Source organism: Ischnura elegans, chromosome 9, assembly GCF_921293095.1.
Source record: "Ischnura elegans chromosome 9, ioIscEleg1.1, whole genome shotgun sequence".
Lineage (NCBI taxonomy): Eukaryota > Metazoa > Arthropoda > Insecta > Odonata > Coenagrionidae > Ischnura > Ischnura elegans.
The window spans coordinates 30417935-30431745 of NC_060254.1; the positions used below are offsets into that span (position 1 = coordinate 30417935).

The 13811-nt window shown below is 40.2% G+C and overlaps 1 protein-coding gene across 1 annotated transcript in view; it reads left to right on the top strand.

The window, feature by feature from the left end:
- LOC124164913 (proto-oncogene tyrosine-protein kinase ROS) overlaps nucleotides 1–13811 on the top strand; it is a 124604-nt gene that overhangs the window by 65357 nt on the left and 45436 nt on the right. The window contains exons 3-4 of the mRNA XM_046542143.1: nucleotides 12046–12105; nucleotides 13083–13173. Coding sequence (XP_046398099.1) covers nucleotides 12046–12105; nucleotides 13083–13173 — 151 coding nt within the window. The remainder of the gene's footprint in view (nucleotides 1–12045; nucleotides 12106–13082; nucleotides 13174–13811) is intronic.

Sequence of the window (13811 nt, forward strand, 5' to 3'; positions counted from 1 at the left end):
CCGCATCTCTTCGCTTTAGGAATGATTCCCAAAGTTAGTAGAAAATTGACTATCCCTACGAGAGCGATATGCTCCCGGAACAAGGAAATACTAGCCATGAACTCCATCTCCTACTGGATGTCAATAATTGAGAAGTATGCGAACAACTGCGACGCCCTCTCCTTATATATAAAGGTTTGGAAGGTAGTCACGTGACATTTGGCATTGTTGGTGGCTGCATTTGGGAATTTAGGAATGGGTGTTCCCATTTCCCTGGCTGAAAGCTCTGTATATTTATGCTCAAAAGCTTAATTGCTGCTGTGATTAGTGACCTCCTGTGACGCATATTGGTGGTCAGTCTCTTTGCGCACACTTTGCCGACACTGCAAAGGTAGCCCTTATCTCGAGTCAGGAACAGCAGATGGCCTTCATGAGACGAAGGGAAAAGTGAGTAAGACCACCTTTCCCTCATTTTTCAGAATTGTAGGACTCACGCTCTTAGATTCTCATGGCCTAACGTTACCCCCTGATGAGAACCTATTCCGACTCCCGCACTCACCACCCCTCGCATGAAGGTCTCCTTGTATGGGTCGTTATTGCATTTGAGCCATGTTAATGGGTGCCATGTAGGGATTGACACTGTCGGTGAAGTTCAAAGCATTTGACACTATACATTACAATGAATCACTAATTGGCTGAGTTTAAACGACTAGCCATTGGGAGAAACCAAATCCTGAATCACTAATGGCAGGCATTATACCTCACGCGAAAAATCCATCCATTCGTAGATGATGTAGCTGTATACAGAATACTCAAAGAAGAGTAACTCCCTACAACATAGCTGTATAGTTTGGGGCACCCAATTAGAGGCTGTTGAATCCGTGAAATATCTCGGAGTTAGACTCAATAATGATCTATCGTGGAATAAACATATTCGAGAAATAACCAGTCAAGATAATCGTAAAATGGGTTTTGTTAAAAGAATATTAGGAAAGTTCGACGAAAAAGTGAGAGAAATTAGCTACTTTTCCCTCGTTAGACCACATTTGGAATACGCTGCCAGTATTTGGGACCTTCATGAAAAAGGCTTAATAACAGAGATAGAAAGCGTGCTAAGAAGAGTTGCCAGGTATGCGAAAGATCGTTACGATAGCCTTGTCAGTGTAACTGACCTCTTAGAAAAACTCGGAAATTGAAAAATAGACTAAACCTTTTGGATAAATTCAAGAGCAGTGTATTTTCTAACGAAGGTAACCATATCTTACGGACGCCAATATACTACGAAAGATCAGATAATATAAATAAAGTGAGAGAGATATATTGTAGAAGAGACAGATTCCGAATGCCATTTTTTCCACGATCAATAAGAGATTATAACAGTAGCGATAGAACTTGTAAAAAGATTGCATGACTTGTAGTGCAGCCTACTAACATATGTAAAACTTAACGAATGATTGTTAATTCTATTTTTTATTCTAACAGCACATGGTAGTATAATTTGTTAGTATATGTGACGTTTTTTGGACCGTGTGGTGGCAGTTAGACGGCAGTTTTCAAATAACGTCAGATTTATTCAAGGAAAACATGAATTTGTTACCCAAACACGTACATCTACACATCCACAGCTACATAATACCCTGCGAGTCACCTCTAGGGTGTTTGGTAGGGGGTGATCAATCACCAGCATGCAGCATGCATTTGGACATGCACACCACACCGTCCAAAAAACGTCCCGTATAATAACAAACTATACTACTATATGCTGTTAGAAATAGAATATAGAATAGAAATTCAGAAACATGCATTAAGTTTTACATAGGTTAGTAGGCTACACTACAAGTCATGCAATCTATTTACGAGTTCTATTGCTGCCGTTATAATCTCTAATTGATCGTGGAAAAAATGACATTATGACAGTTACTGTAATGACAGTTACTGTAATGACAGTTACTGTAATGACAGTTACGGTAATGTTGATGTGTCCATAAGAAATATGTCTATCTCCCTGAAGCCAGAACTTGGTCGGAGTCCATGCAGAGTCTGAAAATTTATTTTTTGGTCAGACGCCTTTGAACATTAATGAGGAAGAACTTGCTCTTCAGCGTTGCAGCACGTAATCACGGTGTTGGTTTTTTCTCTCTCCATAGATATCAGAATCTGAACATCCTTAGCACATTTTGTGGATAAAATCTTCCCCAGGACGTTATTTAGCCGACAACCACACTCGCCCATATTGTAGGCGTTGGCTGGCCTGGTAAAGAAATCATTCTCCTGAAATAATTCTGAGAGTATTTTAAAGAAGTGACTAATGCTTTATCTAGTCATACCTTCACCTCTAGCAGTTGACAACCCTTAAGACTGCCTAGCACTAAGTTCTGGATTTTTTTAAATGAATTAAGCCACTCACAACCCGACATCTTCAGCTCTACATTGAAGGACAAGCTTTTCAGCATACTGATAGGCTATTGATATACTAGTCTCTCGATCAGGTGCAAACCCAGATTTTTCCAGGCGTTGATTATGACTGACGAGACGCTTTTTCTGCTCCATGCCAATTGGACCTAAAGCTTTGCTTGCATTACCCTATGCCTGCATCGGCGATGAGTCCGAGAGGGGACTAGAAGTACCTCGCAGCCTCACTTATTCCGCTATCACCAACTTTAAGCCTCGTGAGAGATTCTTTAAATTGCTCCTCAGCATTATCGAAAGTGAAAAAGATAAAAAAACAATCGATTGAATCACTCAAGTGAATAGTGAGCGATGATCGACATCACCTAAACAAACGACTTAGTCAATCACTAATGGAGATGGGATTTAAATATTACGCAGGTCAGAAGGAGGCAGTGCTGAGAAGAGGAATGTGTCTGCTGCAACAAGTGATTACCTATAGATGATGATGAACCTGTTGCGAATAGTTTTATCATTATTTATATTGTTGCCAAGGAGGCTTAGCTGATTTGTTTATGCTTGAGGCAATAAGTCATGGACTAAGATTGTAAAGGGCATTGCATAAAAAGCTTTAATAAACTGATTCGATAATCGTGGAGATCGTCTCCATACTCATCTCCACAAATCAGACTGTATCAAAGCAATTAAAAATTAGGAGGCACTTTAGCACTCTTCTATTTACTAATATTACTTCTATCCAGTGGCGGATCCAGGATAAGGACAAGGGGTGGTTAAATGGGGTTAAAAATTCCAGCAGTAGTGGGGGTCGATCCGGTAGTAAATTGGATACCCAAGGGGGGGGGGCTATAGCCCCCCTCTCGGGTATCCAATTTATCCCCCCCATACTTCCCCCAATAGATCAGCCACTGCTTCTATCGCATTGGTTACAATTAATTGAAAAAAATACAGGTAGGGAATCTATACCTTAATATAGCACTGGGGCATCTATCCCGAGGGGCATCTATCTCCTTTCAGTACGGGAGAGTTGCCCTTACAGCCAGCGCGCCAACACATCGTCTAAGATGACTTGTCACTGCTCTCGGGCATTTGATAAAGATGCCGCTACAAGTTTTCACCCGTTAATTCAAAGTATTCAAACATTTCAACTGATGCTGACCAGAACCGTTATGCTCTTTCTAATAGCAGAGCGGATAATTCGGAGTACTCAATTGAAATGTTGTTCTAAAGTAGCGTAAAAAAATCGAATCACCGCAAAACTCATGCAGCTTGTCTTTAGTTGTCCAACTAATTGACGGACATCATCAGCAGAGCAATCTTATTGTTCTTATGAAGTAGGAATAATAGCAGAAATTAGTCGACTACAGCGCAAGGCAGCCGAATTTGTGATGAGTTTTTACGACAAAAAGTGAAGCGTTCCCATTATGTTACCCGAGTTAGGATGGGAATCTTTACAGGAGCGTAGATCGAAGTATAGGCTTAACTTACTTAGGAAATTCGAAGACGATATTTTCTAAAACGACGTGAATCATATCATTCGTTTACCATCGTACTATAGTAGACGTGATCATAGAATAAAATAAAAGAAATAGACTGCAAAACAGAGAGATTTAGAATGTCATTCTTCCCTCGTAACTATTAAGGATATCTCAATTGATCAAAGGTTGTCTCAATTGATAGGCTCGCTAGGGTCACTCATTGCGTGTTTTCTTCATAGTTCTAACCTTGCATGTATTTGCTCTAGGAATTACTAACCATTAGTAAGTTTTTTAAATGAATAAGCACTCATATTTTGCTAGTATGCGTAATATTTCTATGACCGTGCGGTGTGCATGTGGCGGTCCTGTTGCATGCTGCATGTTGGTGATTTGTCACCTTCTGCCAAACACCCTAGAGATATTATGTAGATGGCGATTACAGGCTTTTCTTTTTCCATGCGCTTGTGGTGATCTTGGTGATTGGACACCCCGTGCCAGACACCCTTGACTCGCATGGAGTTATGTAGATACAGAAGATTAAATGAAGAAGTGAAGGTCAGCGAAAGCTCACACCCTGCCAAACACCTTTGAGGAACCTCGTCAACAGAATTCTTGAAACACGTGGACAAGCTAAAAATTGGGGTGGGGGGAGAAAAAGGAGCTTTTCGCGTTCCCCCCTCCACTCACAAAATTTCGGCGTTGCCAATTCAGGGGAGGCAATGGGCGTCAATTTGATCACTTTTCATAAAATCCTTATTTCTCATCGTAGAACCTCGATCAAAAGACGCATTTAATCGCTCAACGGCAATGATTATGATAGGTGTAATTGTTTACCTTCAAAAACTGGCATTAGTAAAGTAAAAAATGTACTACGAAAGGTCATATCGGCAGCGGTTACCTCATACTGTGACGGCGAGGACCGCGAGGACCCGGATTATAGCTGAGAGCCCGAGAAAGGGTTCGAAAAAGGTTCGCCCTTCCGTCCAGTATACCTGACCATTTCTTGGCCCCAGAAAACTACCACTAACCATATTCGGATTGAACTTTCCGAATTCCACGTGAAAAAAATACACTCCTAAATATTCTTCGCTGCTTCATCATTAAAAAAAATATCCATGTAGACTGGATTTGTAGGCGTTTTCCCTTGCCTTAAAAGCACAGGCAAACAAGAAACTAATTCATTAATCTCCTATTATAGTGTAGAACGGTCAGTAGAAAAATATCAGTCATGTTTGAAATATAGACATAGAACACAGCTCTTAAAATTATGCCATTACATAACCAAATAATGATATTTAAATTTGATTTAATATGAGGAAATTAAACGAATGTCGGACGTTTCTCCAGGTCATAAAACAGGGGTTTAAGTTGTAGGTCAGTTCCTCGATTTCCGAGAGGCCTATGTAGTGACTCTCAGCAGCAAGAGATGATGGATAGCTGTCGGAGGCTGGAATGGATTATTATTGACGGACAGAAAGCCGAGGAAGACGCTGACCAGGATACAAATGGTGAAGATGGTCAAGAGAGTAGGGTGAATTCCAACCCCTGCTGACTTGAGTGACGGAAGGGGAATGAATGCCACGGTCGACTTTCCCCGAGTGGCTCAAGACGACTGCTGGTTCAAGGGTCTTGCCCAGGGAACAAACAGCAGAACCCTGGTGAGGGACAAAAGCGAGTTCCGACAGAAGGCCAGTAAGGCTCCGCCCTACTTAAACAAACATGACTCCATAGGGATGAAACTCATCCACGTCGGCCTAAACACACATTTCAACTTCAGTATTCCAAGATTGCCGCTTATGACGTGTAAATACAGGTGAAAGGGTGGAGCAGAATTTTCCAAAAACCCGATAGTCTAATGAAGTCAAATTGGCCCAGAAACAGTAAAATGCTTTATAATTTGCCGGCGTAAAATTCTCGCAGTATTGCATAGAAGTACACAATATTCAAATTTTAATATATCAGGACTGCATCTCATGAAATGTAAACCCGTGCGGGCGGATGGAGAAATTCGATAGCCTAATGGGGATGGAGAATTTATAGAATAAACACATTAGCACTTCGTTCCGTATATTTTTCTGGCGCCCATTCAAATTTACTTAATACTTACGTGGAAGATATCCTCCCGAATAAATAGTATGGAGCAAATCTTACGGAATATATATTGCAGGATCGTTTAAAAAATGCTTGCTTGGATGTCTCTAGATGTAATTTCATTGCTGCTGACCATGGCACTGCCACTCATTCAACATTCACGAGGTCTCAATAAATATTATAAGTAGTATTGACTAAGTAACAATGTCTAGGTCACTTTGAAATCTTATTAAAAGGAAACAGTCAGTGGATAAACATACATTATTTCTGTACAGATCATTTCATAGCAGTTAAAATGGGTTCCGATCACAATTTCATCACTCTAGCCTAAACTAAAACGAATGAAATATCATGAATGTAACATCACAATGAACTTATATAAGCTCATGGTGGGAACTTAATTTCCACTGTTACAATGAAAGCTTTCCTCAATGCTGAACGGGAGAGGATTCTCCAATATAATTATTTGTTTCAGGCGTGACTTTATGGAATCTACTCAACATAATGAAAAGTGCATGCATGCTTCTATTCAGGAGCGGATCCAGGATTTTTTCTGGGGGGTTTCATCATGTCTACTAGGGTTTGACAGGCAAGCCATCTTCTCAAAAATTGAGATTAAAACCATGATAAAACAATGAATGTACGTAATATTGTCTTCATTTTAATGTGCAATTTATTAATGTGTAATTAAATGATCGAGGCTCCGTAATACAATAAACAAAACGAACGTAATGATAACCGTGTAAAACATTTTGCATACTCTTTATGCTACAAATGCTTCTATGCATTTGTACCAAATGATGACGTGCTACGTCGAAACCTAAGTCGTCCATTAAATATTTATGAGGATTCTCGAAGTGTTTCTTCAGAAGTCAGCGGTAGGCATCCCATAGCGCTTAAAATAATTTCTGTCAGCCCTCACCATTGCTTTATCTATACTAATACAGCGCTCCAGAAAAACGAGCGCATTCGGACAGTGTGTTTGGCTTGAATTTTTTGTGAAGAAATTATTTTTTCGGAGAATAATTAGTGAAATTACAAGTCTATCGGCCCCTCAGAACGATTAAAATATGAACATGCTACAAGCGTGATAAGGAGCCCGACCTCTGAATTAGTCAACGTAAATTAGAATATTAAAATAATTCAAAACTCACTCGTATACTGAGATGTTTCCATGGACCGAGAAGTAAACAGAACGCCGCTTGTTTAATGGATACTCCACAACCGTGGCAAGTCGTCCTGCAGATAGCAACTAAGTTTCCTCAGTCCGTTGAAACGATGCGTTGGTGATGTACAGTGGCGCCGACTCCATGGGGCCTGAGGGGGCCCGAGCTCCCTCAAAAATTCGTTATGGGCGTGAGGAAAAAATGTGTCAGGCTTGTCGAATTTCCCAGGAGTGTCCAGATATCGAGATTAGAGTAATCAGGGTTCTAATATTGATCATATGACTCTTCTAAAATGCTTAAAAAACTTTAAACTCACTACTTATAAAATTTCCCGGGGCAAGATCCCCGGTTTGGGCCCCCCCCCCCCAATATTTTTTGTAAGTCGGCATCCCTGGTGATGTGCAGCGAATTAAACCGGCGGAAATCCTGGGTATCGAAACCATATTACCAGACTAAAGAAAAAAAAATATTTGGTTTGAATCCCATAATCACTTTGGAATACCTTCAAGCAATATTTCTCCCGAGTTAAATAGTATGGACCGAGGCTTTACAAGCGGGGGTTGGCTCGAGGGTTATTTCCCGCCATTGGGCTTCCACCCCGTCAAATAGGAAGAGGAAGTCTCCCGCGGGCTCCATTTGAACGGAGAGGAAGGAGCAAGGCGGGCAAGAGGAAGGGAAGGAAGCGAAGGCCTGGAGTAAGGAGGAAAAGACGAGTTCATAACACTCAACGAAGCGTCCGCACGCACCACGGTGACCGACATCAATGAAATAAAATGAAAACGTCACCGCTTAGACAGGAAACAGTGGTGGCTCGAATTGGACCCGACTCCACGACCTCTGAACCGCAATGGGGACATAAAAATATATGTTCTTATTATATAGGTGTGCGGATTGGGCGCGCAATTTCATTCTTCGAATCCGACTTCCTCTCTAAGGCGGCCGTTTTTCTCGCCATAACCTTAAGAGGACGCATCACTTCCACTCACCCGGTCTTTTTCCTGAAACCTATCTCGTTTGAAGTTACGCTATCATCTTGGAATTTTCAAAACATGCAAGGTATATCTTGCCAAAATTTTTCTGTGGCGCAAACTTATAAGTTTCTTTATTTTCATAGATGTAAATTTTTTATGTTAAGGCTAATGCTAAAAAACGTAGAAAAATATTTACTCCATTTTTCCTGTAGATTCAAGATGATAACTTTGTTTTTAAACGAGCGATAAGTCACTAAAAGAGACAAAATACAATCGGTCGAACGGGAGTGATGCATAGTAATTTTTCGCGACTCATAATTACGTTTTGTTGATAAACGAGGATTATCTCTCTCTTGATACAACCCGTATATTTGCAAGGGTCTGAAGTTACTTTTATAATAACGACAGTTTTCCCATTTCCCCCTTTTCCCATTTAGGCGATGCTTCTTTTCGAGCGATGACTAACGAATGACCAATAACCGGAAAATCTATTCTCTTGACTTGGGCTCGAGGCTCCGCATTGCACAAAACTAATGAACGTAATGATAACCGTATAAAGCATCTTTTTTATTTTTTATGCCCGCCCCCTCTATACGCCTATGCTACCACGCTCCCTCAAAGTCTACATAAAATAAACTTAGGTAAATAGTTTTCACGACGAACCCTCATTGGAAACGCCGAGAGGGAAAACAAAAGAAACAAGACCGATAGAAAAAAATAGGACAAGAGCATACGAGAGCAGGATGCAGGCCAATTAGGCCCTCAGGCGGCGCAGGTCCCTCCGCCAAGCACGCCCGGCAAGACCGGGAGAGGAAGGCCTCCTCCGGTAAGAGAGCGACCAATCACACCGGCGAGCCCATAATGCGTAACGCGTTCATTCTCGACCGCACGCATGCACGCATCGTCTGTGTGTGCGTCGATGAATGAATGCACTGACGGGCTCGCGTTTGACACGCGCTGCGTGATCGCAGCGGCGACTGCTACACGTAGCGGCGGCCGCACCGTATGGGGGCCAAAGACCTCCCCAGGAGGAGGAAGATGACCGAAGGGCGAGCCATACCTTTCGCTTAAGAGCGAGAGGGGCTACGGACAATGAGATCGGGAACCTCTCCTGCGATATGGACACGTCATAAATGCCTTGTTCCCAGGGGCTGTCTTAGGGGATTGGGGGCCCTCGGCTGGAGCTCCTTACCTGAGAATAAGGGGATACGGGCTCCTTACATGCTTGTTTCCACTGAGGATTGTAACATGATTTCCCTGACTTCTCCAAGACAAAAATCTTCATTTCCCCTGATTTTTTCTCTCTCTTGAGCCCCCATAAGTGATCCCCATTGACCAGCCGCCCACTTCCCCCCCGGAAAATTAAAAAAAAAAAAATATGCCCAGAAAAGTATTTTGATGCTATTCTGGGTCCTAAAAACTAGATAAAAGTTCATTTTAAAAAATTGATTTGCATAAGAAAAGATACCTACTATAAAAAGTAAGAATTTCACAGCTTATTATATTTAATAAATTATTATGCTCCTATCTATTTCGTGAATTTCTTCCTTTAAACTCCACAGAAATCTAAGAAAAACCTCTAATATAGCCTTTTTGAAAATCCATTTTTTAAATATATATTTTCAAAAAAATATCAGGTTCTCTTTTATCTTCTGACACCTTTATTTTATTTATTTTGTATGTAATCTTTTTACCCCGAGTATGGAATAAATAAAGCAACTATTGAAAGCGTCAAATTTTATAATAGCAATAAACCTTTGGTTAGAGTAATATGAGTCTTTTTTATTACACCTTTCATGAATGTTTCACGATAGACTCGAGCATTGTGAGGGCCGCCTAAGCTCGGCACACTTGGCAATTGCCGGCCAGCCGACCTAGTCAGACTGCCCCTGCTTGTTCCCACTGAGAGTTGTATCATGATTTCCCTGACTTCTCCAAGATAAAAATATTCATTTCCCCTGATTTTTTTCACTCTCTCCATTCAATCTTCATGTTACTGCAAGTGGTCCCCATTGACCACCTTTTTGCTGGCAAATTGCTCTCATGGCTTTTAGTTTAATGAGAATATACAAACACAGAAGCTTGAACAGCATCTAAGACCCTAAGGAACAACCATTTGTTGAACTGAGACAGAGTGGACCTTATGAAAAGATTCACAGAATCTCAAAGTTAAGACTTATATGATCATAGGCAGATTTAGGGGGACAGGGGAGCAATAGGGTGGTTTCCTTTTATTTTTTTATTGCCTAAATCGAAAGATTATTACTCCTGGAGTACGTATTTCACGCTTTTAGATTTTTAAATGACGATATCTATTTTTCGCGATTAAATGAAAAGTGAAAAATTTCAAGCGCGCGAAAACGCGACGCGTAATTAGGAATGATGGGAAAAAGTCCGTGCGACGCATTTCTGGTTCCCCCTCCCGCCTTGTGAGGTGACCTTGATCGAGGCTCTGAGCGCTGATAGGACGCAGGATGCTAGCGGGTAGCTGAGTACCTTGCTGGCTGGTAGCGCTTGGCTTAAAAAAGGTTTATTAATACCCTATCAAACGAAGAAAACTTTCCGACCTTAGCCAGTTTTAATAGGTGATTATTAAGACATGTTTCCCTGAGCTCTGTGCCTCATGCATGCATTGGTAACCTCAGACGATGTATAACTCCTATCCTCTCGTGTAGAAACTAGGTCCCTGTGACGTCACGTGGAGTAGAATCGCATGGGTGCCAATCTGGCCTTTTTCAAATGAGGATAAAATTTGACCCTTGCCATTCGTCTAAACCGGTATTTCAAAAACCAAATAATTTGTGCATTATGAATACACTTATGGTGGGTAACGAATCGCAATCAATGCCTTTCGTTTTCTTTGATCAAGGAAACTACCCTATTGTCTCCCCAGATGCTTAAAAAAAATAGACAACATTTTAAATACCGTTATCATCATATTCCTTTTGTTTTGCATATTATGGAGCTTTAACCATATCATTTCATATTAAAATAAAGAGAATATTTCATATAGTAATGGCTGTACATATGTTATTTTTATCTCAAATATAAGTAGACCATTTCCCTGTCAGGCCCTTGCACTCCCCCAGAAAAAATTCTGGATCCTGTCTTGTAAAGGATACTTTTAAAGCCATTTTACACGGGGCATGGAATTGCACTGGTCAGAACTGCATTAATTTCTAAAATGGCGTTGAATTGTGCGAATGCGTGAACAAAATTAGAAGAGGGGCTATTTTGCCATCTCACATCCATGCATTCCTGCATGTGTTCTACTAATTCACTGCTTTATACAATGCAATTTTGACTGCGCCTTCATACATACGTCAGATTGTGCAAGTACGAGCCCCATGTAAAACGGCCTTTAGTACAGTATGTAATACAGGTGTCAGATTCGCAAAATTATACATGAATGCTAAATATTTCATCTCTTGTAGTAAATGAGTTCTACACTAGGATTGGCTATTAAAAGTCCTCTGAAAGTACCTGTACCGGGGAGGAGGGTCAGGATTTTGAGCTATGGGGAGATGTGTCATTATCACTGGATGGAGGGTTGGTTGACCTCAGAAATTTAAAAAATAACTATTTCAATAATTAATAGGAATCAATGCTTGGAATTATCGGAATTTTTATGTAAATAGAAATTATAAACACTACTAGATATAGTGCTAATAGGGAATAAGCATACCTCCTATGGAATAACTAATGGCATTGCTGAAATTATTTTAAATTGCATGGTTGATATTGGATGCACTTAATATAATATTTTTAGGACTAAATTAATTTAATAACAGAGAAATTATTACTAAAAGTAAGCATGTACCTCAAATTAAAAGGGTCTTCATTCTTTCATGTTAATTTGAACTTGCAATTAAAGCATGCCATCTTAGGTAGAACAAATAACTACAAACGGAAATTGACTGGCATAGAAATCATTGAAGTACCTATTTCTTTCAGTGCTCTCGAGGATGCAAAGCATGGCAGAAAGCATTAGACTCCAGCTGTCCAGATGTCTGTGTGAGTATAAACCTGACTTGAGAATTGCTTTCTTCCATAAAATACAATGACCTATGAGAACATACTTTCAAGGAAATTCATCATCTAACTAGCAGAAAAAAAACTCTCAAGCTTAAAAAATTTGTCCTCCATGCGAGAGAAGCGATTTCATTCATTGTAGCTATGGCTTCAGATGTTCTACCTCAATCTAGTATTGTAAAGAATGATATTTTGAAACTATTTTTTTAAGAATGAAATGAATGAATTTTTTTGCATGATCCCCCTTACACAAAATTATAGTCATCATTAATAATGGCTGTAATGTGAATTCAAACATGTTATCAAGGAAATGTTCATTTTTAAGGACTTCCTAAACAAACGCTTAATTTTCAAAAATAGAATGTTTTGAGCCAGTAGCCAGCCAATAGGTCTCCACAGGGATGAATTTGGGGGAGGGAGTTAAAATATAAGAGAGAAGTCATACTTTTGGGAATCTTCAAACCAGGGCCGGCCTTAGGGGCGACCGGGGAGACCGCCCCGGGCCCCGCGCTTGAAAAAAATTAAAATATACGATAGTTTTGAATCAAGGTATCATAATGGCGTAATTACGAGGTCTGAATTTGGGAGGGGAATTTAGCCAGAGAGTGGTAGGGATTCAAAATGCTCGAGTTTATAGATGGGGTATAGAGTTTAATATTTTAAGTGAAGGGCCCCGCACTGAAGGTTTGACCCTAGCCCCGCACCTGCTAGGGCCGGTCCTGCTTCAAACCCTATAGGCCTATAGGAAACTGGCTACTTTGCCTTATTTGTACAGAAACTCTTGAGTGGATCTTCCAATACATTCATTGTGGCTTCATAACTAAACTCTTGTACATATTTTTTTTTATATTATATTTTATTTATATTTTACAAGTTTCCTATTTAAAACCCTTGGGCTGGTTAAGAATACAAACAATATAATTACGTAATAAAATATTTATTGTGTTTTCTTTTCACAGAATGGTACTCATACATTCCTTTCTCCAAAAGAGCTGTATTGTGTGATGGGGTGTAACGATGCAGTCAGCCAATATATTCACAGGATAAAAGGTAATGAGCAATTTTGATCATCAATATATCGAATGTAGCACAAAGAAATCCTTCGTAAGCAAATCATTCCACTTTTTCCTCTAAAACATTCTTGTTTCATAAAGGTGAAATATGCTGGAGCTAAATTTTTACTAAATAACCTGAATGAGAGGCAGCGGCGCCGACTCCATGGGGCCTGAGGGGGCCCGAGCCCCTCAAAAATTCGTTATGGGTGTGAAGAGTAAATGTGTCAGGCTTGCCGATTTTCCCCGGAGTGTCCAGATATCGAGATTCGAGTTATCAGGGTCCTAATGTTGATCTTATGACTCTTCTAAAATGCTTAAAAAACTTAAAACTCAATACTTATAAAATTTCGCAGGGCAAGATCCCCGGTTTGGGCCCCCTCAATATTTTTTGCAAGTCGGCATCCCTGATGAGAGGGAAACTAGAAAATCTCTCTCATGGAACAAGACCAATCAAAAATTGATCAAAATTTACACTACTGTCATCACTGCACGCCCATCCATCCATGCAAGGGATCAAACTTGGAAACATAACATATTGGAATAATAATAATAATAAATGGAATAATTTACATAATGGAACTAACTTGCAATACTTTAACGCATTCTTTGGCATCATGTTCTCCAAGACTTTGT